This window comes from Centrocercus urophasianus, unplaced genomic scaffold (genome assembly GCF_019232065.1).
Source record: "Centrocercus urophasianus isolate 14NV4802_14NV808 unplaced genomic scaffold, USGS_Curo_1.0 seq_11, whole genome shotgun sequence".
Taxonomy (NCBI): Eukaryota; Metazoa; Chordata; class Aves; order Galliformes; family Phasianidae; genus Centrocercus; species Centrocercus urophasianus.
In genome coordinates, this window is record NW_024884253.1 from 72,582,171 (window position 1) to 72,609,066 (window position 26,896).

Sequence of the window (26,896 nt, forward strand, 5' to 3'; positions counted from 1 at the left end):
TAAAGGTTACCTGCCTTCGTCAATTTTAAACCCCGATTTAATTTGATTTTGCCTTTCTGGATTTGGGAAATAAAATTTGCAGCTGCAACTGCTCCAGAAGTAGATCTAGGGAAAATAATAATAATAATAATTGCGTGTCAAAAGAATCCTAGCAATCTGGTACTTAAAAAGATATAACTTTCCCCTAGCACACATTTGATTAGTTGGGCCAGAAAATATTTACCTTTACTCCATGTTCCTGCTAGTCTTATAAAAACCCACACAGACCGAAAAATCTGCATCTGCTCCAAAATGTGAAGGAGTGTTCCACAGCTAAAGTCTCTGGCTGTTTGCAGTGTACATGCTGCAATATCACACAAGGCCAATGAATAAAATGTTTATCATCCCCAGCAAGGAATGGCATGTGTTCCCTTCAGCCTTAAGGCTACATATTTCAGACTAAGGTTAAAACAAAACTGCACTTTTCTTGTAGTGGCTACAGGAGCAGCTCCATTTGATTTCTGGAACAAGGCGCTGCAGTTCTTCAATTGATATTACTGTGTCACTTGTCAATGAGCCACGTAACTGAATGTTCTTGGGTACATATTCTATTGCAAATGTGAAACAAAACATATTAATGTAAACTGTTATGAAAGGAATTAATATTACACTCATCTTGCTTCACAGTAAAGTCAAAGCAGATACTTTCCATTTCTGTGACTGCTGAATAGCGGGAATTAAGCTGAAACAAAATGATTGCTTTCAAACGACAGTTCATAATCAGAAGATGGAGATTTTTATGGCTGGTCTTGAAGAGCAGTCACTTTTCTCTCAGATTCCTACAAGTGTACAGATGCTGAGCAGGAAGCCACCTCATTGAGCAGAATAGGATCTGAAACTGTACTGGAGAGGAATGCATGGGAGAAGGAAGATGGAAGGCAAGATGTGATTGTTTCAGGTTTTTAAGACGAAGTGTAGAAGCTAGAGAACAGAATTCAGGAAGGAGGGAGAAATAGGAGGAGGAAGTAGGTTAGTTATCCAGCATTGCTTGAAGGTAGGCAGATGGAAATGTGTATATATAGTACTTGAATGATCACTGAGCCAAATGAGACTTCAAATTAGAGATATTGTTGGGGAAGGATCAAATATGACAGTATCCCTTGGGATACAGGGAAAATAAACTTTTTTTTTTTTCTAGAAATGTAGAAATAATATTGAAGTATCCAGAACAAAGAGGAAAAAAAGAACAATCCTATGAAATTTAAAAAAAAAAAAAAGAAAAAAAAAAGGTATCTGTCATTAGCACAAGGAAAAAAGGCAGCAAAGTGGGACTGTAAGCTAAAGGGATGTGGCTCAGGAGGAAAAAGAACCAGGTGAGCAAGAGAGAAAGATGAACCCTAAAATAGGAGACTGGTATTAGATATATCATAAAAGATAGAAGAAAACAGTAAGAGGATTAGAAATGATAACAATCTGGAGCAGGAGCTGAGACATACTGGTGCAAGAATCTGAATTGGTTAGACTGGATAAATTAAAACTTAAAGCAGAGGTCTGAAAAATAGTTGAGGAGACTGGGACTTCAATAAAGGTGATGGATGGAGTAGAGCTTGTGTGGTGACAGAAACAGACAGGACAACAGAACAGTGTGTAGAATGCACTAGTGACAATAAAAATTAAACCAAATTCCTAAGTCCCGCCATCATTTATCTAAGCAAAACCAACTGGCAGTGTCTCCCTCGAGCACAATACCATGCAGAGAAAAGTAGCTGTTGCTTAATCTGCTATTAAATGCATGAGGTGCTGGAAACAAACCTTCCAGTTTTTCCATGTATATATGCAGCTATGAGAAACATTTTGATGTCATAGGAGTCATTGCTTTGAAGAAAAAGCAAATATAAAAAGTGCACATACACACACACATAAACAATTCAGAAGATCTATGGGATTAGAAATTCGAGTAATATCCTGTTACACAGGTAACTTTATCTTGCCTTTGCTTGAACATTAAAAATACAGTTTAAGGAAAAAACTTATTATTTCTATTTTCCTAGTCTTTATTTGACAAAGCATTGCACTGTGAAAACAGACCCTACCCATAACAATTTCTGAACCAGAGTGAACCAGTTCTGAAAATAAATACGGCTTTTTCTTTGGAAGCTCATGCTGGCAAAATGGTCTTGATCCCAAGATACTAAGAGAAGGACTGACCTGTGTCTAGTACATGATTTATTTATCTTTTAATATCATGGTTCCCTGATTCTAAACTTGGGCAGGATAATTCAGTTCCCACAGCTTTCTTACTTTGAGTGGTTCTCCTGGTTTGTAAGACAAAGCTCCTGAGTCAAACAGAGATCTGAAGGGCAGTTCTATGGCTAGGAATATTATACTCATTGTAATTGGAGTCATATCTGGGGTTCACACCAGGAGCAAAAATCCTTTCATGTCTTCTGCCAGAAGATCAGACCCTAGGAAATCTGACAACTTCAAAGGTGTTGGTGTAAATTTGCTAAACTTCACATACAATGTTAGATAAAGTTCCCTATTCTAGATAGCATTGCATCTAACACTGTTTTGCCATTCATTTTAATTTGTTGTTGTTCAAATACCTGTCTCTAGCATCCATAAAGTATGTATGCATGCAGAAGTGATTTTTGTAAAGTTCTAGCATCCCTTGCACCAGAAGTAATGAATTTTAAAACATTTGCATACTCATAAATAACACACATTATCATGAGCTTCACGACACGTTTTTTTTTTCCCTCATAGACAATTTACAATCATTGCAAACAAGGAGTCTGAGAACAGCATGAGCTCATTGTTCTTTTCAGAAGGGCTTTGGGATTTCTAATGTCCGCAAAGTACTTAAGACTTAATCTTAGCGCTTACGCAGATCATTTCTTGCAGCACTGTGGAGAAAATAGAAATTGACAAAATAGCTCTTCTGAGATAAATAAACTCCAGATTTAATGCAGTTTGAAAATCAGGTGCTGTGGAGTAATGCTCCAAAATAGCTTCAAAGACAGTCACCCTTGCAGGTGCTGAATACTTGTGGCCCCTTTTCTCCTCATGCTTAGTTTCTTGTTTTTTACTGATTGTGTGCTCTGCTCTTCATTTTATCTTTCCTAGCAAATACCATCCAGCAAAACAAACTTGTTTAAAATTCCTGTTCTTACAACTTGGTTCCATTTACAGGAAAAAAGAGAAGTATACAGTCCTGAATGTTTTTAATGGCTTCCAGCAAAATATTTTTCTTACAGTCTTCATTCTTACTGTTATCTCCCCTTTCCTGATAAGTCTAGCTAAAGAAGTTTTTGTCAGATGACATGGATTACATTGTTCTGCTTCCTTTCATGTGAGCTTTGTTTCCCAGAATTTTGCCTTCTGTTGCATACAGTGCAGATTTGTCTTTTTTCCCCATCTATTGTTTGGCAGGTTGTTGACTTTGTTGTCATTGTAATGGGTATCTTAACGGCCAAACTGCTGTAGGAAAACATTTCAGAGAAATTGAACTAATTGGTATAGAGACTATGCCACCCAGAAAATGGCATGGTCTGTTGCCTCAGAGAACATCACTTGCTTTTCCATGTTTGTTTAGATAGCATATTTACTTGGAACATGTTCAGACTCCTCCTTAAAACATGAAGAAACTGTTGCAGCCATTCTTTACATCTATGAGACAAACTACATTTTAAACAGCTGAAAGACAGTAATCACTTAAGGTGAGCTTCAAAATTATAACCACATGCAATGTTTTGAACCAAATTTATGTCTTTCTAACTTACAATCATTGAATTTCTTCATATGTATTAAGAATATTAAACTCATGGACTATTGGTCACTAATACAACAGTAAAAAATTTTTACTTGGATAAAAAGTCAGCACTTGAATACAGGCAATTTCTTCCAGGGCAAAAATCACAATCAGACCTCTATTGGATTAGTACAAGGTTTATCACTGAATTCGAACTGCAGAAGATCAAATTCCATATGGAGAATCAAATCTATCCTCAGATAAATGAGAACTAAATGAGAGATTTCAGGATTGACATGTGAAAATTTATAGAAATTAAAGTCATCTTAAAAAGCTGGACTAAGAAAACTGCACAGAGAGATTTCTAGCTTAATCTTTACTGAATGTCACCTGACTTGCTGGAACTAATCTCTTCTCTTAAAGCAAAGTACCTCCCTCCAAAGTCCATTGAATACAATGTGAGACTTAATTCTAGGTAGGAACAGGCCCCTCTAAGAAATCTCTAATACTAGATCACAGTTCATATCTTTCACTCATGAACCATCTGAATTCAGTAGGTAAAGCTGGGAGTAGTTCTATAGTTTGCAAGTGCTCATGGTCAGTAAGTAGAAAAGTTAGGCTGGAATACAAGACTATTTTGTAATATTCCTCATTTTTTAACCATAAATGAGAATTTGGACCCCCAAATAATTATTTCAGGATTAAAAAAATTTGCCTGAACACCTAAGAATGGCTTAGGATTCAGTATTACTGGGCTCTATGTATGGAGAAACCACCTTGAAATGGTGATATCTCCTGTGTAGTTGCAAACCGGTATTTAAAATACTTGAATCTCCTAGCAGGGAGTTGTGTAGAAAACAAACAAATCTTCCATTGAGAAATGATGATTCTCCTGTCGTACAAAAAACTGCTCAACAATGTGATTACAGAGATTGCTATCTGGTTTCAAGATACAACGTTGTTTTCAGTGACACAGTGGGACTATTTTGTTAGGCTATCACTGGGGGAAAAGGTTCCCATCATTGCCTTTGTTGTAGAATGTCTTAATTCTTTGACAGGACAGCAAAGTGACACAGACCCACAACTAAATACTTTTCTGTATTAGAAAATAATTAAGGATGTATTTTTAAAAAACGGGAGCAAACAACAATAGTAATATTTAAGCAATGATTAATAGTGGGTTAATGAAGCAGGAGCTGGACACTTTCACGTTACATTTTTTCAAAGGAATACAACAGATAACCTAAAACGCATTTTGCATTTTAGGAATATCAATATTGAGTTAAAATATACATAGTTAATAAACATGGATTATGTTAAATAGTCCAAATTAAATTTGTAATCTATTATTTCATTTGGAATACAAACTTTGAATGGTTATGCCTGCAGTAATGTCTGTATACTTCATAGCCAAGAGTAACATTTTATTATTTGATCATAGTTCCATCTGATAACCATTAATATTCAAAAGTTGAAGACTTCTATTACATCTGTGGTATTGCTTTTTACATTCTGCAACTGAAAATATTTCCTGAAGTCAAGTAGATCCAGCATAAATTTGTACAACCAGCATAGATTTGCACTGGAAGTATGCATAATGACTTCCTATACCTTACAGTATTTTTGCACAGGAGCTTCTTTGTTGGTGCATAACTCTGGTTTACTTCAAAATTTCTAGCAAGGCTGGAAATACGTGAGCAAAATCAATACATTACATTTGTATAGTAGCTCCTCTCTCTCTCTCTTATTTCAGGAAAGCAAGCTGTACCAGTAAACAGAAGGTTTTGCTGGCAAGCTAAGGGCTGCTGAGCACAGCCATGTAGGTCAGCAATCACATCCTCACCATCTCAGCCAAGACAGATGTAACAATTATTTATTAAAAAATTTGTTCTTTGCTGGAAGTAAAGACTGAGTGGTTTCTGTGAAAGGGGCAGCACTTGCTGTCACCTGTTGACACCTGTTGACACCTGCTTTTTCACTTTTCAGAGCAGCTTTTGTGTAAGATCCTGACATCAGACAAACAAAATGTTTTTACTTCCTTAGTCTCAGGACACAATCTCTGAAACCGTGTCTAGCATTTCTTTTCAATTTTGTTTTGTTTTGTTTTGTTTTATTTTAGCAGCATTTACCTGTCACTGTGACAGACTTTAAAAAATTTCTGTCTTCTTACTAAGCTCTTTGCTACTGAATCCAGTGTCAACAGCAGTTTGGGCTGCCTGAGAGTGACTGAAGGAAGAAAAGCTTTCTTACCTAATCGAACTGCTGCCAGCATCGAGGTCTTGTGCTGTCACTGCCCCTATGATTGTCCCCATGGGAGTGTCCTCATACACCTCCATTGTATACAAAGGCTTGCTGAAAACTGGAGGCTCATCCATGTCCAACACGTTTATCTTGACAGTGGCAGTGTCTTTGAATGGACCCACTGAGTGAAATCGATGGTCAAGATGGAGATTGGAAGCCTCTACTTTAAAGGTATATGCCTTTTTTGTTTCAAAGTCTAATGGCTGTGGAAAGAACAAAAGCAAAATATCAGCCCTGACAAAAAATTAAATTTTGCAAATTCACCGTGGTAGGATTAATCTGTTACAAATTAAGATGTCTTCAGTGTAAACTTCAGCTTCTGTACTGATCATTTAAATTTGTTTTGTAGTCACTGAAGAGGAATAGATAGGACATCTCATGCTAAGGTGGTTTCTGAAATAGTCTAGATTGATCTTGACTGCTTTTTCACATTAAAAAAAAAAATCAGAATGACAGACATGGATGTAAACAGTTTCTGTAAATGTCTGAAATTAACTGTCTGAAGTTTACCTTTTGCGAAAGAGCTATGTGCATGCTAGTTGGAGATCAGCATTCACAATTTCCATGCACAGGCAGTAAGCCATCCCCAGTTGATCTAGTTCATTAACAGAAGATTTGAACTTCTTTTAGCAGAAAAGGGAAACATGACAACAATATAAATGATTTCAAGTGAAAACCCTGCTATAATAATGGGTCAAATCAACTTTCACATAAGACTTGCAGTGTGAATTCCTGTAAAACAGTTATCTTAGCAGTGAACTGCTATTCAAGAGGTATATTTGAGAAGCATGTATGTGGAAAATGCAGTCTTTAGTCTGCCTTAAGATCCAAGGTATAACTGCTACCACCTTGAAGGCATCATAGCAGCTTTTGTACCTATCTGAGTTTTTGATGGAAATGCATTCTTCAGTCAGTTTGTTTTCATATGGGTTTGTGTCAATATACGTCAATTTAGTATCTTTGGTTTTAGAAAAGCAATCATCTTGAAACCTTAATGCAGTGATATTTAGTTGAAAAGACACAAAAGCTTTATTTTCAGTTAAAGGGTTTTGCTGCATTGGCTTTCATGTTCTTAACATTAGTTAAGGAAGATTTTCCTGACATCTGGGTAAGACTGGCACCTAGTGGCTTCTGCCTATAATTGTCGAGATAGAAATTTTCCAAATGTGAAAGGATATCTAGAAAAGAGGGCAGGATCACAAGTGTAGGAGCTTTAACATCTTTTTTTTTTTTTAATTTATTTTTTTTTTTCTCTAGACGTCATTACCACAGTGTTTCCAGCTATTTGTCACAGCTGGGATAGATTTAAATTATGACATTTTCTGTCCATTACACAACAAGACATAATTGACCAGATGCCTGGTTGGTGTAAATTGAGGCAGCTCCATTAAAATCAGTGGAGTTACTTTGATTTACATTTGCTGCGATGCTAGCATAATGCTTTAAAATTCTTATGAAAAACATTATAATTTTAATAGAATGTATGGTCAGAGTTGAGGATTTATAATTAGCCATTCTAGAACATATGTCCTAGAAATAATCTAGCTTAAAAGCCAAACGCTGCTGACCAATCCACTGTCACATGGAGCCATCCTTCTACAGATAAAATTCCCAGTAAAAGCCAGTATGAGTTCAAGCACCACGACTACAAGAAGAAGAAACTAAGGCTAAGAAGCTAAAGGCGACAAAAACAAAACAAAACAAAACAAAAAAAAACATGGAAGGTCTTATTCTCAAGTGATGAATCCCTTAACTATTGCCTTTGCTACAAAAGGACATGCTGATTCACTGTCCAAATTGTTGTCATAGTCTTCTTTCAATTTCTATAATATTCATGTTCACTGTTGTATATTACAAAAAAATCCCCCCAAATGGAGCAAGCAAAACAAATCCTTATACAGTAGATTGTAATATCTATTAAAAAATATTTTAGGAGAAGAAAACCTGGAGTTCACAGAACCAGTCTGGAGTGGAAAATAAGTAGTTAAGAGGGGTTAAGCTAGAGATACAGATTAAAACAGAGTAAACAAGAAATCTAAGCTCCCGGATAAATAGTAATTCTAACTGATGCCTTGCTTGCATTGGCCATACCCCCTCAAAATGCACAAAACCTGATTCCTCTTATGCTCAAGTATATTTGAAGACAGGTGTGTTAGTAACAAGAAGTGATTTAAATGTGGTCCTTGAAGGCAGAGTTAAAGGCAGAAGTACCAGTTCCTGGTCCATGGGAATGCCCAGTACACAACTTTCATGATGTAAGGAACACAATCCTTGTCTTGGGATGGACAGAAAGAAATAAAATTCCAGGCAGTTCTCGGCATATTTTACAGCACAATATCTAGAAACCAGACACAGTTTCTGCTTTACTTATCCCTCCCAAGTACTAAGAAGAAATGCTGTGGTACATTTTTGAAAAGACAGTTTGCCAAGAAAGAAACACATTTTCCCTTTGTAACGTAAGCAACCAGTTCTCTCCTTCTGTCCTCCTATGGACAGATAAATATAGTTGGAGGTTAAACAGTATTCAAAGCACAGATGGCACTCAAAATAAGAAGACACAGTCTGAAAGAGCTGAGCCATCACCACAGGAAGGAATCAGTGACAGACTCCCACAAAACAGCAGACTATAGCCTTTTAATATACAGGAGATTGACCTGCAGCTCACATGCTTGTGGAAAGGTGGGAAGACTGCAAGCAGTAAACAGGATTTAATTTCAAAATGAAAAATATTTTGTGCAACATGTCATGCAGTAAATGAGTATGGTTTAAAATGATTGTGTTTGTGGGAAGGCCATCTTCTGATCAGTTCTGTACCCAGTTTTGCACAGTTGATCCATGCATATACATACTGACAGTCTCAAGTTTTGGCATTCATCTGTTATGCTTAGAGCCTGCCTTTGAAAACAGAAAACATTCAAAGTCTGCCTAGCTCTCAGAAAAACAAAAATGAGTTTTTATTTTTGAAGATGTTAGAATAGCATTTATTTATATGCCTTATTTAATAGATTATCACTAAGATTTATAAAAGAAATGAGTGATTGAAACCTAATTTTAGCAGATAGTACCCAGTTCCATGTTCATTTACAGTCTGGAAAGCTGTTAAGGATACAAACCCAGTAGAATGTTAGGGAGAATGCTCCGTTCTTAAAAAAAAACATCTTGAAGATTAAGATAAGAGATAATTATAGGAAAAAAAAAAAAAAACATAACAAAAACAACAACAACAGCAACAACAAAAACAACTGTTTGACCAAGGCTTTCATTTTAGAATAAGTAGGATTTTTGCCCAGAGTAAACAGCACTACAGATAAAACTAAGGAAGCTTTTAACTATCTGTGGACTACTCAGCAACTATGGGAGTACTTCTACTTGATACTCTACGTGCCAGTGTCAGAACAGATGTACGTGTCCCCCTCCATTCTTGTCTTTTCTGTCATGGCTTTAAGCTGCTCTATGCAGTTGCATAGTAAAATGCTATCAGCGTATACACAGCTGTGTGCAGCAAAGGTGTTTCACAGATCCCAAAATTAAATAACACATAAAGACAAATCACATTATCTTTCAGTCAGGAAGTACCATGAACGGGTTTGTTTAGTATAATTAGGAAAGCACAGAAAAAACTCTAGTTTAAAAATAAATTTCTTTGTAAACATTACCGTTTTCTGTACTGAAGATAGTGGTGAAGAAAGACTGATACATGCTTCTCATTTTATTTGTACTTTTAATGCATTTTGCATCTTGTATCTATACACACTTAGATTAAAGAACTGAAATAGAAAAAAAGGGACAAAAATATAATAAGTTCTAATGAGAAGCATAGCTAGGGCATAAAAAGGACTACCCTGTAAGTTTAGTCTTCACAAAGAGGCAGGGCTGAAAACTCCAGAAATTTCTGGAGACAATAATATTGTTTGTTATATAGCCATTCATGATCTACAACTACAACAACAGAAAAGCCAAGGAAAGAGACTGTAAATCCCAAGACCTATGATTAGTTATAGGCAGCAGAACTGTGTTCTGCACTGAGAGGAAGCGAGTGCTATCTTAGACTTGTCTTCCATACTCTGTCTCATGTGCCTGTCAGAAAGCCTAGTAATGCTTTCCACTTAAAAATGGGCTGAGTTGTTATATGTGAAATGCAAGCTATTAGACCATTCGCTGCTGTGCACTGACACTTTTCACTAGTTGTATTTCTGCAATGGATTTTAAATAGCTTTAGTAAATAGCTAGTGCTACGGAGTATGTTAGTTAAAGGAATCTCCGGGTCAAACAGAAACATTCATCAGTTATAGAGCTGAGAACACACAGTTTAAAAAAAAAAAAAAAAGAGAGAGAGATCTCTACAACAAACCTACAACAAGCACAGCAGATCTGGTCAAATCTTGAGTGCTCAGACATTTAATGGAAAGTGGGTAAAATGAATGTGTGTTTTGTATGCAGAGAAGGGGAGAAGTCAACCAGCATCTGGGAATCTCCTGTTTGCTGCCTGAGGAGGAGTTGAAGTGTCATATTTGGAGTATAGCACATAGGCAAGGGAGATGCTTCCAGTTACTCATGACCATGTGGCAAACAATTTTTGCAAAAAATATGTAGCATGGGGAAGGAAAAAGGGGCTGCCTTCAGCACAGCAGGACTGAACCTGGAAGGAGACCAGAAACATCTCTCTCCTGGGTTTTTGGGACATTTTGGTTAGAAAAGTAGTGTCTGAGTCAGGGTCAATACTTGAATCCTGCCCAATTTCTGGCTTATGCTGAGGCTTCTGTGCATTTATCCTTGGTTTAATTAAAGCTAGGGCTAACTGTGCAGCAAAGTTTGGATCCTTCTGTTTTCTATTTCCTGCTGTATGTGATCTTTATAGATCTCAGTTTAGAAAGAACCAGGAGCTTGTCTAGATCTGACTTTTTCTCCTATACATGGGAGAACTGCTCTATGTCCACAATACATTGGTCCAGAGGAAATCAGTCCCTTCTGGCTCCCCACTTCTTTCAGTTTACGCTCTGTGTCTTTTTTTGAGTAACCAGGTAGGATGACAGGTATTACATAAGCATAAAACCCAAAAACACAGTAGAGGACAGGGCTGGACAAGGGAAGAGACTGGCCATTCTATCCCTAGTATGCCAGATTCTTGTATCCTAAAGCCAGACAATTCCTCCTTCTTCAGTTCAAAATATGATTTATTCATTTATTTATTTACTTATTTTAAGAAGGAGAGGAAGCAATTACAGTACTATCCACACAGTGGTGCTAAATGGCATTTTTATCATTTCTTTGGCAGAAGACAATAAAATGCATTCAAATTTTAAAATATGTAAATAGTGCAAGAGCAGCAGTAATCAAGCTTATATTGGATCACAGCATGCAAATAAACTAGCAACCCAGATGAATGATTTAAGACATGTACCTTGCCCAGTTTTAGCTGGTCATGCTTATTCAATGTCTGAGACACTGTAAATGGGCTTTTGTCGCCAGCAATTCACTTAATGTGCTGAAAAGAGCAATTAGGCTTTTTGTTAGCAAATGTTCCTTCCACCAATGTAAACATAGTCCAGGAAGGCTTCCACTTTCTTGATTTTGATAAAGAAATGGCTCCATGGGATTTTTTGCATAACAATGGAATCAAAAGGCATCTGTGCAATGGCTGACACTTTTCTGCATGCAAAAAAAATTTCAGGAAAAATATAAGGAAAATTTATAAATGACAAAGATGTACTTGAAATGGCTCAGTGATGGATTACTGCAGTACATACAACATTGGAGTATGCTGTGGTACAGAAACAAGTGCTAATTTGCTTTTAAAGCACACTTTTCATTAACTGTTTTTATTGAGTATTACTTATAATTCACAGTGTTGATCCTATTCATTCACTGACTCTGATTTAAAGAATTACTTAAGTACATACCTAATGTAAGTACTTGTGTCATCCCAGAAGGTCAAATAAGTGTTTTGAAATTGCTTCTTTGCAGGCAAATAAATAGTGCTGCTGCAGGTACAATATCAGTAGCATGAATTTTAGTAGTTGTCTATTGAAATGTGAATGTCCAGCACTTCTGAAAATCTGGAAACTACAACCCATGAAAATATGTCTGTATTGCTACAAGTGTAGAAAAGATTAAAAGACATCTGAGCTTAAAAATCTGGACTGCTTTTGTTTAACTCAGGATCCAGCACAGAAATCGGATGGATTTTGGGTGATTCCAAAATGTCTTAAACACCTGAAACATTTATGGATTAGTGAAAGGGACTTTCTACTTGAGAAAAAAGCAAAAACAAAAACAAAAACAAAAGCCACAAAACATGAAGGGTAAGATCTAGGATCTATATAAAGGCACTTATTGCTGAAGAATCCATTTGTTAAAATTTATCTTTTTTTCATGCTCCTGCATAGAACAAAGATAGTCTCCCTGATCTCTGCAGCCCATCACAGTTCCCAGACTTGTTGTGATGAAGATTAGGAGGGTACTAGGATCATTATTTTTCATTTTTTTCCTCCTCCATGTTTTTGGCACAGAATACACTCTAACATAGATTAATACTCTAACATTTCCATCTGGCAACATCAACCAACTTATTGATTACAAGATCCTCCTGCTATTACAAACGCACTCTAAGGTTTCAGATATGCTGTAAATTATTACTGGAAAGACTAAACAAATCAGCAAAACGAATACAATGAATAACATATCTGTATACAGCATTCATTGTGTTATTTATCACTCCCCCCTCCACCTCTCAAATTATGGGTCAATTATACATCCTAAAATTCCTATAAGGTGCTATTGGTTAAAATGAGATCGTCCTTATTTTGGGTCTCTCTTCGTGAATACTTTATTCATCACATTCCAAACAATGTTTATTCTCTCTGTCTTTGAAATCAATATATTTAATAATCTTTCCTTTTATTTTTTTTCTTCTAGTACATAGAGACATTATTAACAGCTAAGTCGGGGTTTACTCCCTCAAATGAATATCTGAAAATCATCCATTTGGGACAGTAAAAGGAGACTGGAGGTAGGACCAATGGCTTTGAAACCATCTGCAAGTCTTCTAATCCAATTAAGAATTGTGATCACCAAAGTATTGAACAGAAGTTTTATTATTAAAAATAATAAACATAAAATGTTTAAAAAAATCAAACCAAAATGCTTACAAATAAAAAATGAAATATATGATCCCAAATGTAAAACATTACTTCTTCACTTAATGTTCCGAACCACAGTATTCCCCCCACAGTTTTAAAGCAAACACTTCCATAAAATAATTTTTTCTTAGCTTCTCATTTGAGCCATGGGTACACACAACACATCTTTGCCACATACCTTTTTAAGTTTAATGACTCCTTCCTGGGTGTTCTCATCTGTTGTGATGTCAAACAAGTTACCTCCATCTCCTGGAACTATGTTGTACTCAATTTCTGCATTTTCCCCAAAGTCAGGATCCACAGCTCTGATTCTTCCAATAGCAGAACCAACATGAGAGGACTCGGGCACTTTCAAATGAAAGATACCTGCAAGAAAGTAGTAAAATTCAATCTCGAGATAAACAACGTAGCAAAAACATGGAGCCTGTACAAAATAAACAGACATAAAACATCCAATTGAAATAATGAGATCAAAAACCCAAAAGTTTAGAGGATACAAAGGATTAGATAGATCAATGTGTTACCCACCAAATATGCTAATTTCCCCTACTTGCTCATTTTGGAACAATGCGACTGCAGGGATCTTAGCATCTTTCTGTTTTTCTGTCTCTCTTTTTGTAATTTACACATATGATCAACTCAACTGAACTTAATTCTACTTGCAGACGGCACATGTTTACAATGAGCATTTACTTTCTTCTATGTTCAATACAGTTTTTAGTATCTGAATTCTTATTTTATTTGAGAGCACATATCTATGCATGTCAAAGTACTTGAAAGGAAAAATTCAATAGAAAAAGTGTTTCCACCCATTACCCGTAATACTCAGTATTATAATGACATGTACAACTCCTTGTGAGGGGGTAAGACATAAAAAGCTTTGTTCACCCATTGGCCACCAGAGGGCGCACTTAGTAAAATTACAGGGGCAAACGTAAATCTCCAGCTCTGCACATTTTTATTTTCTGCTTATTTAACACTAAGAGTAGAAAAAGGTAAAAACATCCAGAAAAGCATACACTTTTTTAGAAATCATTAACATGTAAGGACAAAATGTTGTCATTCAGAGAAAGAGCAATTTTGCAAAAGTGCTGGTCATAGTGATAAAAAAAAGCAAGAAGCAAAGTCTGCAAGCACTTTGAGCCAGTCCTGACTTCAGTTCCATCAGGAGCTGCCCTCAGTGTTTGACATCATGCAGATGCACAGTACTGTGCAGGGCGGAGGCCTACCTTCCTCGCCCTGTCGACTGTTTCATGGTCACTGCTATACTCCTGCAGCTCCATCAGAGCAGCCCCATCAGCTTAGCAGAGCACTGACAAAGACTTTGTCTGTTCCCTGCATGTGAGAAGGCAGGAGGGCATCTACATCTCTTTCTCAGGAGTACAGGAGGACAAGCTTCTGTGAATAGTGGGGTCACACTGAGGGGACATGTCAGAGATTTCCCCCTGGCAGTTGTTTAGTCACATGTCCCACAGCAAGGTTCTGAGAAGCTATATATCTGCTGACAGGAGGACAGATGACTTCCACGTCCCGCAGCTGAATTAAACAGCATATGCTGCTCCTTGTCGTTTACTCCTTACAGTGTATGCTGTGCCAGCTTTTTGCTTCTTGGTATTTCCAGGTGAAGGAAAATCTGACATTCACATTGCTGGACTAAGAGTGAATCTGCTTTTCTGTGAGCTAATAGTTTGAACCAGAGTACCTATTTAATTGACTCTTGGACTGCCCTGAAAAAATGATTTTTGTCTGCTTCCTTCCCCTATAACTCACTTTACATACTCTATCTGAAGGCAGTACTGGCTTTATTTGTTTGAGACAATCCCCGTAAGCAAAGTCTGCCTCTGTTAGCTCTGCATTTGGACATTATCATGTGCGGCTTTGTAGCATTCATTGACTGAACTACTAAAGATTGTGTAATTATCATTTCACCATTTTATTCTAAAGTAATGCAAAGCAGGGACATTTACACTGTCTTCTTGTTTTAACTGCTGGAAATGAGCACCTTGATGTACAGTGTTATCAAGACTGAGTAGCTATTCCTTAGTTGTATTTTAATGACTCTAACAAAATTTTGATGTGGTATGCAGGAGACAATCACAAATCCTACTGTGACATAACGTCATTTGCAAATATGCTTATTACTGTGTGTCTGCTGTGGAGATTTCTTCAAAGAGGTGGAAGAAAATATACCCAAGAGGGCTTCACCTACACCTGAATCCCTCTGTTACACTTTCACTGTGAAATTTCAGAAATGATGTCCATGTCTTTTACAGACACTTGTGCTCATCACAGAAGTCATTGCTGCAGTGTATGCTCTTTACTGACAAATTGTTGGTGAACATAAAATGTAAGAGCACTAGATTTTTCCTTCTTTGTCTTGTTGATATATTCCTAATGAACCGAAGAGCACTGAGATTCATTAAAACAAACATTTCCCTATAAAATATTATACCTGGCTGTAAAATGTATGGGACTTAGATGAAGTCAAAGAAACACTACATTACTCATTTCAGATTGTTTAGGCCTATATCAGTTATTTTCAATGACTTGGCATTTCATCACTTCCAGAAATTCAACACCAATAAAGATAGGGTCATGCAGATTAATTTGAAACTCTGAAGTAATCCTCAACTCTGCCAGAGTCAGATCTCTGAAGATGTAGTATGTAATTACACTGCCAGCCTTCTCTAGCAATAGCACTTTCATAGTGTGTGGGAACTACTAATTGTGCTATTTCAACAACATACTACTGGAATAAAATAAATCAGAACAAACAATGTATATTGTTGCCAGCTCAAGGAGGAATTTCAACAGGATGTAATGCATAGCATGAAAACCCTTTTTATCTTCAGAAAACAGTCTTTGTAAAGAAAAGAAGACATTTGGAGTGTTTGCACATGCTGGACATAAAATGTACCGGAAAGAATATTTTGCAGATCCTTAATATTCTATTTCCAGAAGGCAGTACTTTGTGCTGTGAATTTGCTATGATATTTAAGCATTATGCAATTTTTATTGTCTATTTCTCCAGTATTGACTACTATCTCCATTTGCTGTAGAGATACACTGAAACAAGCTTTCTGCTTCTGAATGTGATTATGATTCTATGATTCTATGAATGTCCTGAAAAATTTATTCTCTGCAGCTTCTATAAATTATGGGACAAGGATCTTGGACAAACTTACATAGCACTGATTATACTGCTTAAATATTTCTACGAAATTTTGCAGATTCTCTCATGGGTCTTCTAGTTGCATGAATCTCCTTTTAATGCTTTTTTTTTGTCATTTTGTCATTTTGTTGCTGGATTTCTTAAAGGATGAGCAGCCCTGAGGAAAAGGACTTGGGGATCCTGGTGGATAAAAAACTGGACACAAGTCAGCAGTGTATGCTTGCAGTCTGGATGGCCAACTGTACCCTGGGCTGCATCAAATTGTCACCAGGGTGATTGTCCTCTCTTCTCTGCTGTTTGATGCCCCATCTGGAGTATGCATCCAGGCCTGGGGGGCCTCCAACACAAGAAAGACGCAGAGCTAATGGAACAGGTGCAGAGAATGGCCATGAAGTTGATCAGTGGACTGAAGCACCTTTCCTATGAAGAAAGGCTGAAGGAATTGGACTTGTTTAGCTAGGAGAAGAGGAAGGGTCAGGGACCTCACTGAAGCCTTCCAAAACTTGAAGAAGCTTGAAGGAGGGAGATGAGATGAGAGAGAATGGTTTTAAACTAAAAGAGGGGAGATTTAGGTTAGATATTAGGAGGAAATTCTTTACTCAGAGGGCAGTGAGGTCCTGGAACAGGCTGCCCAGAGAAGTTGTGGATGCTTCATTCCTGGAGTCACTCAAGACCAGGTTGGATGGGGCCCTGGGCAGCTTGAGCTGGAGGGTGGCAACCCTGACCAGGGCAGGGGGTTGAAAGTGATCTACAAGATCCCAACCCAAGTCATTCTGTGATTCTATGACTCATTCTATGAGTGACAAGGGGTGTATCAAAGGAGCAAGACCTTACTTCCCTCTGACTGCACTGAGAAGTTGAACTTTACAAATTTCAGTGATGTGTGCATGTCTGAATAATTTACACATAGAAAACCAGTGGCAATGCATACTGCATGGTCAAGATTTTGCAGTCTGTCAAAAATGGAATCTTAAGGAAAGCAAATCATTAAATAATAGTTCTAAATTTAAAAATCATTTATCTGTTGATGTGCTTAACTTATGAAATATGTCACAACTAAATTTCAATCACATATAGTGAAGAATCCAAAGCTAGAGAAATGAAGCCCAATGATTACACAACTTAAGCATGTAGACCTTCCTATATCAGCGCTGCCTAGTATCCTGTTATCCACACTGAAACTTTCTTGGAGTTTCAGTTTGAGCAGCATCAATGAGGATGATAAAATGAAGTGAGTGATGACACTATGATGCTTACAGTGCCTCAAAAACATTCAAGAAGCTCAAGTGGAGGTGAGCTAACAGCTAATACACACTGCTGCAGAGCTTCTAAAATACAGTGGGAAGAAATGAGAGATAAGTGACAGGTAATCAGTCATATTGACTGAAATTCAGCACACATTTACAGTTCTTTCGACATGACTAGATTAGTTTTAGTTCTTAAGACTCAAAAGCTCTGGGACTTGATTCTCACTTTCAAAGGTGCTTTTCTGGAGTTTTCTTGTTTTCCCACAGCTTCAGGTTATTGGTACATCATCACTTAATAAAAAAACCTTTCAATTCCAATGAGAATAAGAAATGAAATCCATCATTGTATCTCGTGAGTAGAATAAGCACTAGGAATTAACCCAGGTTAGTATCTAAGGACTTTGCATTCAAGCAAACAGCTGATCAGTAAATCTTATCTGAGCATTTTTCTCAACTGTCACTCTACATGTACTGTGTGCATATGAGATTATCCTCCACTGATTCTTCTTTGTCTATATTCAATTCTGTTCCTTAAAAATAATGCACTGGAATTAACCTCAAAAACACAAATGTTACAGTCAACAATAGTGAAATAAAATCATTTGTCTTTGATCAAAATCTCTACTGTTTTCTCAGGGAAAAAAACTCAACTGTGTATATTATAATAATATTTTGCAAACCTAAAGAACAAAATTAAACCAAGTAAAAAGATTTCCTTTAAAAATAAAACTAGTATGAATACTAGAGCTATTTTATCTTAAATTGATAAAAACATTTCAGGTTTTATCCTGAGAAGGTCATAAGGGCACCAATTTCTTTCTTTTTAAGAACAATTCAAAGCCAATGGCTCATCTTTACATGTTAGTATTATAACAGTGGAGTAAGCAAAACACAGAATACTGTGAATACAGATACTCAGTATATTTAACCTATCACATCAGCTACTGCTAATCAACCGATCACAGCATTTGGTGTGCCTGCTCCTAACATGAGGAAGCTGTGACAGCGCAGAGATGCACTAATTCCTTTCCTTGTTGCATCCCTAAAACCTGTTGGGCCTGGGACCTTGAGCAGGGAAAAGAAAAAAAGATGGGTTTTGTCACAATATGCTGTGATGCAGCTCACATCACCTGGCATAGGCATAGGTAGAGCTTCATTTATGGCAAGACTTCTTCCATCTCCAGCACCAGTGCTCTGAGGACAGCCTCATTAGATATAGCATAATTATTTTAGAAAACACTCAGGTCTCTGCTGTGGATCTCTATGTGTACACATAGCATGAACTACATTTCCCTAGGCTTTTTAAACTTGCTAAGAGCCTGGACGTTATTCATCATAAAAGGAGCAGAAACAAAAGTCCCTTGGTGTTTGATCCTACCCAAGGAATGGGTGATGCATATGATGGACTTTCTCCACCACTGGCAGCTCCTGAGCAAGACCCTGCCAGCCCCTCAGGTGAGCTAAAAGGTTAAATTCCTGAGTTCCTCTTCCCTTGCTAGGAGAAAAGAAAAATCAATAACATCCAGTATACTTCTGTGTTCTGAAAAATTTCAACTTAAACATTTGCTGATTGTTTTTTATTTCTACTGAAATGCTCTAGTCAAAAAGCTTTCTAAAAACAAACCTCCCCACTGCATGTCAGAAATTAATTCCAAAGGGCTCAATATACTCCTAGCTGGAGCAAGCATTTGGGAAATGGGATTTTTTCCCAAATGCTTGCTCCAACAGTTTATTTTTTCAGCTCAGGATATTCAGACCCACAGTTTCTGTCTCTCTCTGTTTGGGGTGGATTCTCTTGATGTAAGAGAAAACAATTTCTATATGGTTATTTGTGCAAAGTCTGACTTTCTCAGTGCATTTGTGTGCTAAAAGATGTGCTTGCTGGGGAAGAAGGATAATTTTCAGGAGAAAATATCTTTTCTTTTTCAGAATACCAGGCACCATGTAATTGACACTTATCAGGTCAGTCTATTGGTAATATTCTAATGATCACACTGTCACCATGTGATAAATCAATACACTCATTCTCTCCATAAAATTTAAATTGCAGGACATACGCAAAACGTTAACATGATAAAAAGTATATTGCTGAGGATGGAACACAGAGTACGTAATGCTCTGCTTAACATCTCTTCTTTAATATCTTGTGGGAGATATCTTTTTGACTTTTTTTATTACTTTGGCACAAAATGTAATAACACACAATAAAATTTTCCTACTTACTTTAAAACTTAAGCTAAGTGTTGTAAATCATCCATACTGGAATAACCATTTTTCTCTAAACTAAGAAAATTAGGTAACTATCCATACTCAGAGTCATGGCTGAGTTGCATGATTAAATTCACCTAAACAAAGTATGTTCCACATCTGTATTGCTCAGAAGATTGTGATGTTTTTATTTCCACATACTCATTGGCTGTATCTTCTGTAAATAGTTTTCTTTAAATATACATTATTTTCTTCACCAAGTTGGCACAATCTTTGTTTTCAGTTTTGGTTTACTGTATGTAGTTTCCTTGAAATATTTTTATTTAATGGATGATACAGATCAAAAAGTAATGATACAGTGAGCATCACACTTGTAGCCTCTTGTACTTTAGAATCACAGAATCATAGAAACATGGAATAGTTTATGTTGGAAGTGAACATAAAGACTTTCTAGTTGCAATTCCCCTGCTTTAGCAGTCACCTTCCCCTAGACCAGATTACTCAAAGCCCCATTCAGCCTGGCATTGAACACCTTCAGGGATAGAGCATGCACAGCCTCTCAGCAACCTGTTTTAGTGTCTCATCACCCTCTGAGTAAATAATTTCTTCCTAATTTCTAATCTTAATTTCTTCCTAATTTCTAATCTTAATCTACTCTGTTTTAGCTTAATCTTTATCCCTTGTCCTATCACAACATTCCCTGAGAAAGTCTCTCCCTATATTTTCTATGGGGCCCCATTTAGCTACTGGATTTCCCCCGAACTTTCTATTTTCTAGGCTGAAAAATGCCAACTCAGCTCGTCTTCAAAGGAGAGTAGCTCCAGCTCTCTGATCATCTTCATAGTCCTCTGGATTCACACTCATTTGTCCATTTATTTCTTGCAGCCAATATGATCAACTAAGTAAAATAGATGCTTACATCTTCCAGCTTAACTGTTGAAGATTTGACCTCTGTATAAATACTGTTCAATTTGAAAGGAAATCTGTGAATGGTCAGATGTGGATGCTTACTAATAAATAACACTCTTGGGTGTGTTGGCAATCAAGTTTATAACATCAACAAATTGACTGAGGAAGCTACTGAGAAAAAAATAACGATCATGCTTGTAGAAGAAAACTTGAAAGAGTTTCTACAGAGTATGTCTATCATTTTTATTTTTATAGATTTATTTAAGCAAAAACTCAACTCACCACATTATGGTCTCAGACAGCCATCAGCTTGCATTTTGATATGGAAAAGAGAGTTTCAAAGCAGCCTAGTATCTACAGCTCCTGTTGCTGTCAATAGAAATCTCTGAATTGTTGCGAGCACTTTTTAGGTATCTCATTTCATGCTTTTAGAAGGAGTATACACTCCTGATAATCTGACTACAACTCTGTTTAATTAGGTACTTCTGAAAATCATTAGCCTAATCTATCATAATTAGATAATTACATATGGTCTGTTTCACTTTACGTTTCACTTTTATCTCAGAAAAAAAGCTCATTATAGTCAGAAACAGAAAGGCAGCGTTGATATCTTACTTGGGCAGAAGGTCTCCCGGAAAAAGACAGATGCTGCTAAAAATGATAGTGATGGAGCAAGGGACACTGTTGTCTGTGTGTCACTTTGCAAACAATTCTTCAGGCACTGCAAAGCGATCCCATGCTGTTGTATCTATAGTCCTGGTTACTCTTCAGTGTCAGAGTGCACGCACAGGTGTACGCTGCTTTTGAGCTGGCTTAATGATACCATGGGTAGTATGGTATCACACTCCTTCTATCTAAGTGCTCTCTGTGTTTTGAATGTGTAATTTCTTCACTACTTCCGAAAGAAAACATATTGGGGTGAAATGAACAACATGATTCTTGACAAAGTTGTTTGAATTTCTATTAACCGTATTTGTTTACACTTTCTACACAGCAGGCAGCAGATGTAAAATACAATTATTAATGATAATAACCTATTATGATGATAATGATGTTTAAAAATAATTGACCCATAAATCTTGCAGTTAATGATCAATTACCACTTAAATCTGATGAGAAGAAGAAAATAAATTGGATAAATGCAGATTACCAGGAAAATTGTATGAATGATATATAATATTTAACTGCTATCCATTGTTGTATTCTTTCTGTTTCCTGGATTTTTGCTTGCTATGCCATTAGAACATTACATTTTACATGTTGATAAATCATATATATTTTAAATGGCTATGGAATAGTATCAAGAAATAGATATGTTTGTTTGAGTGCTCTGTTTTGTAGCTAGGGGTTCAATAGTTCTCATTTACAGCTTTGAAGAAGTTTTATTTCTTTCAGAGAATACTCCAAGTAGTCCTCTAAGAATAGCCTTTGCAAGTTACGCATTTTTCATAATGTTAAAAGAAAACAAAAACAGTAACAGTATAAGTGTAGCAGATATAAAATTTACTAAACATTTAATGTTTTGAGAGTCTATGGTAACAGAATATTTAGTTCTCAGTTGTTTTATCTTAATATTATGCTTCGGGTTTCTTTGTTTGTCGTCCTTCTGCCTCAATCAAATAATTCACTCTTGAAGATGCTTTATGATCAAGAATATGCAACAGTGACAGCTATCAAAACAAAAAAAGCTTGTTAGGGACTTTTTACAAAGAGTGCATCCACTTTCTGGGGCAAACCTGCTCTTAGAGTAGTTGAAGTATTCTAATATGTAAAGGAATAAGAAAAAGAAATAAAAGAAAGCTGGAAAAAATATAGATTGGAATTGGTATAGATGTTGAAGTTTGTGTTAATTCACTCTTCATGTTGCACACACAAAAATAGTGACAGATGTCTACAAAGCATCAGGTGCTATGTCAAAAGGGGAGCTGCATCTCCTGGATTGCTAAGCACAGGTTCAAAAAAAGCTACAGCTGCACAAAGAAATTTCATGTATCCATCTATATTTGGCAGCCTAGAAGCCAGCCAGTATATAATGCCCTACTTCCATGTTATTAAATTCTCTTATCCACATCAAAATAGGTCATATTCATGGAAAGGGACTGCTGAGAAAAACACCTTAACTGTGCTAATGACCCAGAACTCCCAAATAAGTCTGAGAAATTTTTACATGATGTTGAACAAAACTCCAGGGGCTATCCTTATGATATGTATGCATGATTTAAATGTTCCCTAACACTCTCCATCCTTCTTCAAATCTTCAGAGCGAAAGAAAATGAGATTGTGTACTTTATTCTCTTAGCATAAGCAAAAAAATCTACAGGAGTACTGATTATGTGGTAGAGTGGGAAAAAAAGCCCTATATGACTTGTTGGCAAGCACACAGCAAACATAGATGGTTCAAATAGAAACAGAAGGAAGAGTCACTGTGCTAATGGTGAAGTGGAAAAACCAAGCGCAAATAAAATATAAAGAGCTTATCTGGGACAGTGACAACTGATTATGTCAGTACAGAAAAAAGTGGAGAGACTCAAATCTGGAAGAGGTAGCTTTGAGAATACAGGAATTCACCCTTTACCAAAGGATAAATTAATTAGCTACATTATTAGGGAGTTAAAAATAAAACTAAACAAAACCAAAGAAAACTAACAAATACTTGGGAAGGAGAAGGAAATTACCATGCATTAGTCACTAGATAAAAATGTGATCAAAGGTTAATTTATGTCTCTTCTAGGATAATGCGGACAAGAATGAATGTTTAATATAAAGGCAGACAGGATGAGGAGGAAAGAGAAGGGCACAGGAGGGGGAGATGGTGATTTGCTGACGTTAGGGTTCTAGTCAAGTGGTTCATTGATATTACAGTCCAAAATTATAACAATCTCTGCATGGCTGCTGGTTTCACAATCAGCTTACACTTGCAGACTGTTTCTGGACCCTTTCAATTTCTATCTTCCATCACACCTTGAAACAGCTGAGTACAAGATATATAATCAACTCAGAAATGCAGTTTTAGTTTACTCAAAATTCACAGATAAATGGGAATCAGACTTATTCAGTATTTTCTGACAATACATTAGAATATTTCAGCTTGGTATGCAAAATCAAGATGATACAACTTTCTTTAATGCATTTTGGCATTGTGGTAAAAAATAAATAAATTAATAACATCAGGTTGAGTAGCATTCAGCAGGATTCAACCTTCTCTCCCTTCGTGATTCATAGCAAGGTCTGACTCAATCAACCACCTAATCACTGCGTGAATCTGTATACCCGTCCTGTGTAAGTAGTTCTCATTTAGTATAAAATAAATAACTAGTTGCCAGAAGTGAATTAGAATATCTTGTCTGCCAGGCCATTTCCTTAATCAAGCACTTCTTTTATGAAGACAAGCTGAAAGAGTTGAGGTTATTTGATAAGAAGAGGCTTCCAGGAAGACCTCACTAAGGCCTTGAAGAACTTGAAGAGAGCCTACCAAAAGGATGGAGAGGGATTTTTTTTTAGGGAATGTAGTGATAGAAAAATGGGTAACAGTTTTAAATGAAAAAAATGTAGATTCAGATTTGATATAAGGAAAAAATTCTACACTTTGAGGATGTGGCACTGGAACAGATTACCCAGAGAGGCTGTTGATGTCCCCTACCTGAAAGTGTTCAAGGCCATATTCAATGACATCTTAAGCAAATTGATCAAACGACAGTGAAACTGGAACTAGATAATCTTTAAGGTTCCTTCCAACTCACATCATTCTATGACTCTATGAATTCATACTATGATTCTACCTTTAGCAATGGAACATGCACAGCAATGCAGAAAGTCAGTATGCTAATGAGGAGTCGGACAAGACATATGTAAAACACATTTGAAAATAAATTTCTATGAATAAAATCTTTGAAATACACCTTTCCTTCTACTTATTAAGAAAATATCAATTTTGAAGTGTCTCAGTTCTCTGAAATGTGGGCCAATAGATATCTGCAGGTCAAACAACTCTGACAGAAATGTATAATATGCAGAGGTTTCCCCTTTGTTACACAGCATCTCCTCATTGCTGTGAGACATGTAAGGTGGGAGTTCCCTACTGAATATGTTCAAAACTATAGGTTCTAAATAAAAAATTCTATGTTCAGCAGAATAGTCAGTGAGTGGTGTTTCATCACTTGAAGCTGATATCCCACCTGAACTTGCCTGTCTCCTTAAAGGACCCTTGATGAGATGAAAGTATTCCACGATATAGGTTTTTGGGTTTTTTTTGTAAGCTTATAATGTATTTTTTATCACTGTATCTACCTCCAAGTGTTAATAATAAATGTTCTCTCACTTCTGCTGTGAAATCTTTTCAGCTTACCTGAGTTCAGAAAATATATGTAAGCTTTATTCTGTGATAATGAATATCATCTCATTTGATAAAGTAATCCAGAGCATGACACCCTTGGTATAAGCCCTTTGGGAAATTTCAGTCCTGATTATGAGATGTAAAAAGATTTACATAGTAGCAGTTAGTGTTAATGGACATTTTGTTCCCTTGTTAAGTCTGCATGTAGACTTTCTGTCTTTGTTGACCTATGATGAAGGCATCACTTCCCACTGTTAACATTAAGGGTTCTCTAGGTCTTGGCTTGAACATGAAATGTACATAGACCTCAGTGAAAACGCTTATTTTTCAACTGATTTATGAGGCTTATTCCAAAAGTAGTGCCCTCCTAGTTTATTATGTTGGCTCAAGATGTTGGCCCAGAAGCAGATATTGTTGGTATGGCAGTAGAGGTTGAGCCTTCCCACCAATATTCTGTTGAATTTTGTTGCCACATGGCAGATGGCAGCAGAAGGTCAGTTTGACAAATGGTCAGTTTGGCATATGAATAGGAGTGAGTACAAAGCAAAGGTGTGTCACCGAATACCTCCACGAGAAAAAAATTGCACCCATTGACATCCATAAGTGCTTGCTGAATGTTCCTGGAGATCAATCAGTAGATGTGAGCACAATGAGATGGTGGGTAGAGTGTTTCAGAAGTGTTAACGGTGGCAGTGGATCACCTCCACTGGCGTAAATTTTGATGAGAGCTGCTTGCAGGGTCTGGTTCATTACTGCAAAAATGTATAACTAATGGTCTTAACTACGTTGAAAAACAGTGTTTTGTGGCTGAGAATTTATTCTATCAAATAGTGTCATTGTGCAATTCATATCTGTCATAGTTTCCATGGAAATAAATAGGAGACACGACTTTCTGAGCAACCAACATAAAACTCTGCACAAGTATCCTTTTAGCTGTTTTAGGAAAGTGAATGATTCAATTTTTCCTGGCAGGTAGTTACTCTAAATCGTTGCAATGTTTTCAAAAAGCAAAATAAAAAATTACAATAACCATATTAAATTAAAATTAATACTTTTTTTTCTTTTTTTTCTTTTTTTTCTTTATTTTTTTTTTTCTAGCTCTAACTATCTGTGTGTCACATGTGAATTTCAGGCACGCCACACATCATCTCACATACTGTTTAACAAACTGAACTGTCTAAGTAAATCACCACTGATCAGGAACTTCTGTTTTTACTACTCCGATTAAGAAGTAGCCATTACTTTATGAGAATATAAATGTCTGCAACAGATCCAGAAAAAGATAATGTTTCAGATCACAGCGTGCTTTGGTTAAGCTTGTTCCAATACAGTGCAGTTTCCATACTGATGTTTTAGCCTGTAATCCTGCAAGCATGCTAAATATTACATTCAATATTAACATGAACCTCCAATTCTCTTCTGTTTGTTGAGAATCTGTTATGATTCAGTTTTTGGGACATTTGATGTAACAGAAGGAAAAGTTTTTAAATCCCATTAATGTGCAAAGCTTGGTCTCCCTTGATTTTTTTTTTTCTTTTTTTCACAGCAATGACTGGACAAAGATGTCATTGCTACAGTGCATGGATAAGATGCAATCTCAAGGCTACTTTCTTCAAAGAAGATGTAGTCCATGATCATGAAAACTGTCTGATGCATGTGAGACTTACGTGTTTTTTTGAAACCCTGTAGAAGATGAAGGCATACAATGAGACAGAAAATGACTAAAATCCCTGACAGCAAAGGAAGTGATAACTGAAATTAGACACAGTAAAGATAATTGTGCCCAAATATCTTTCCAAAGCACTGAATATTCCCACTTCCAGGAAGATGTCTTATTTCCTCTTGCATCTGTGACAC

General features: G+C 36.5%; 1 protein-coding gene across 2 annotated transcripts in view; it reads right to left on the minus strand.

Annotated features, from left to right (window-relative positions):
- Positions 1–26,896, minus strand: part of CDH12 (cadherin 12) — a 130,464-nt gene that overhangs the window by 25,681 nt on the left and 77,887 nt on the right. For both annotated transcript variants that reach the window (XM_042839732.1, XM_042839731.1), the window contains 2 exons: positions 13,349–13,536; positions 5,981–6,234 (listed from right to left, as the gene is read on the minus strand). In XM_042839732.1, the coding sequence (XP_042695666.1) occupies positions 5,981–6,234; positions 13,349–13,536 (442 nt within the window). The remainder of the gene's footprint in view (positions 1–5,980; positions 6,235–13,348; positions 13,537–26,896) is intronic.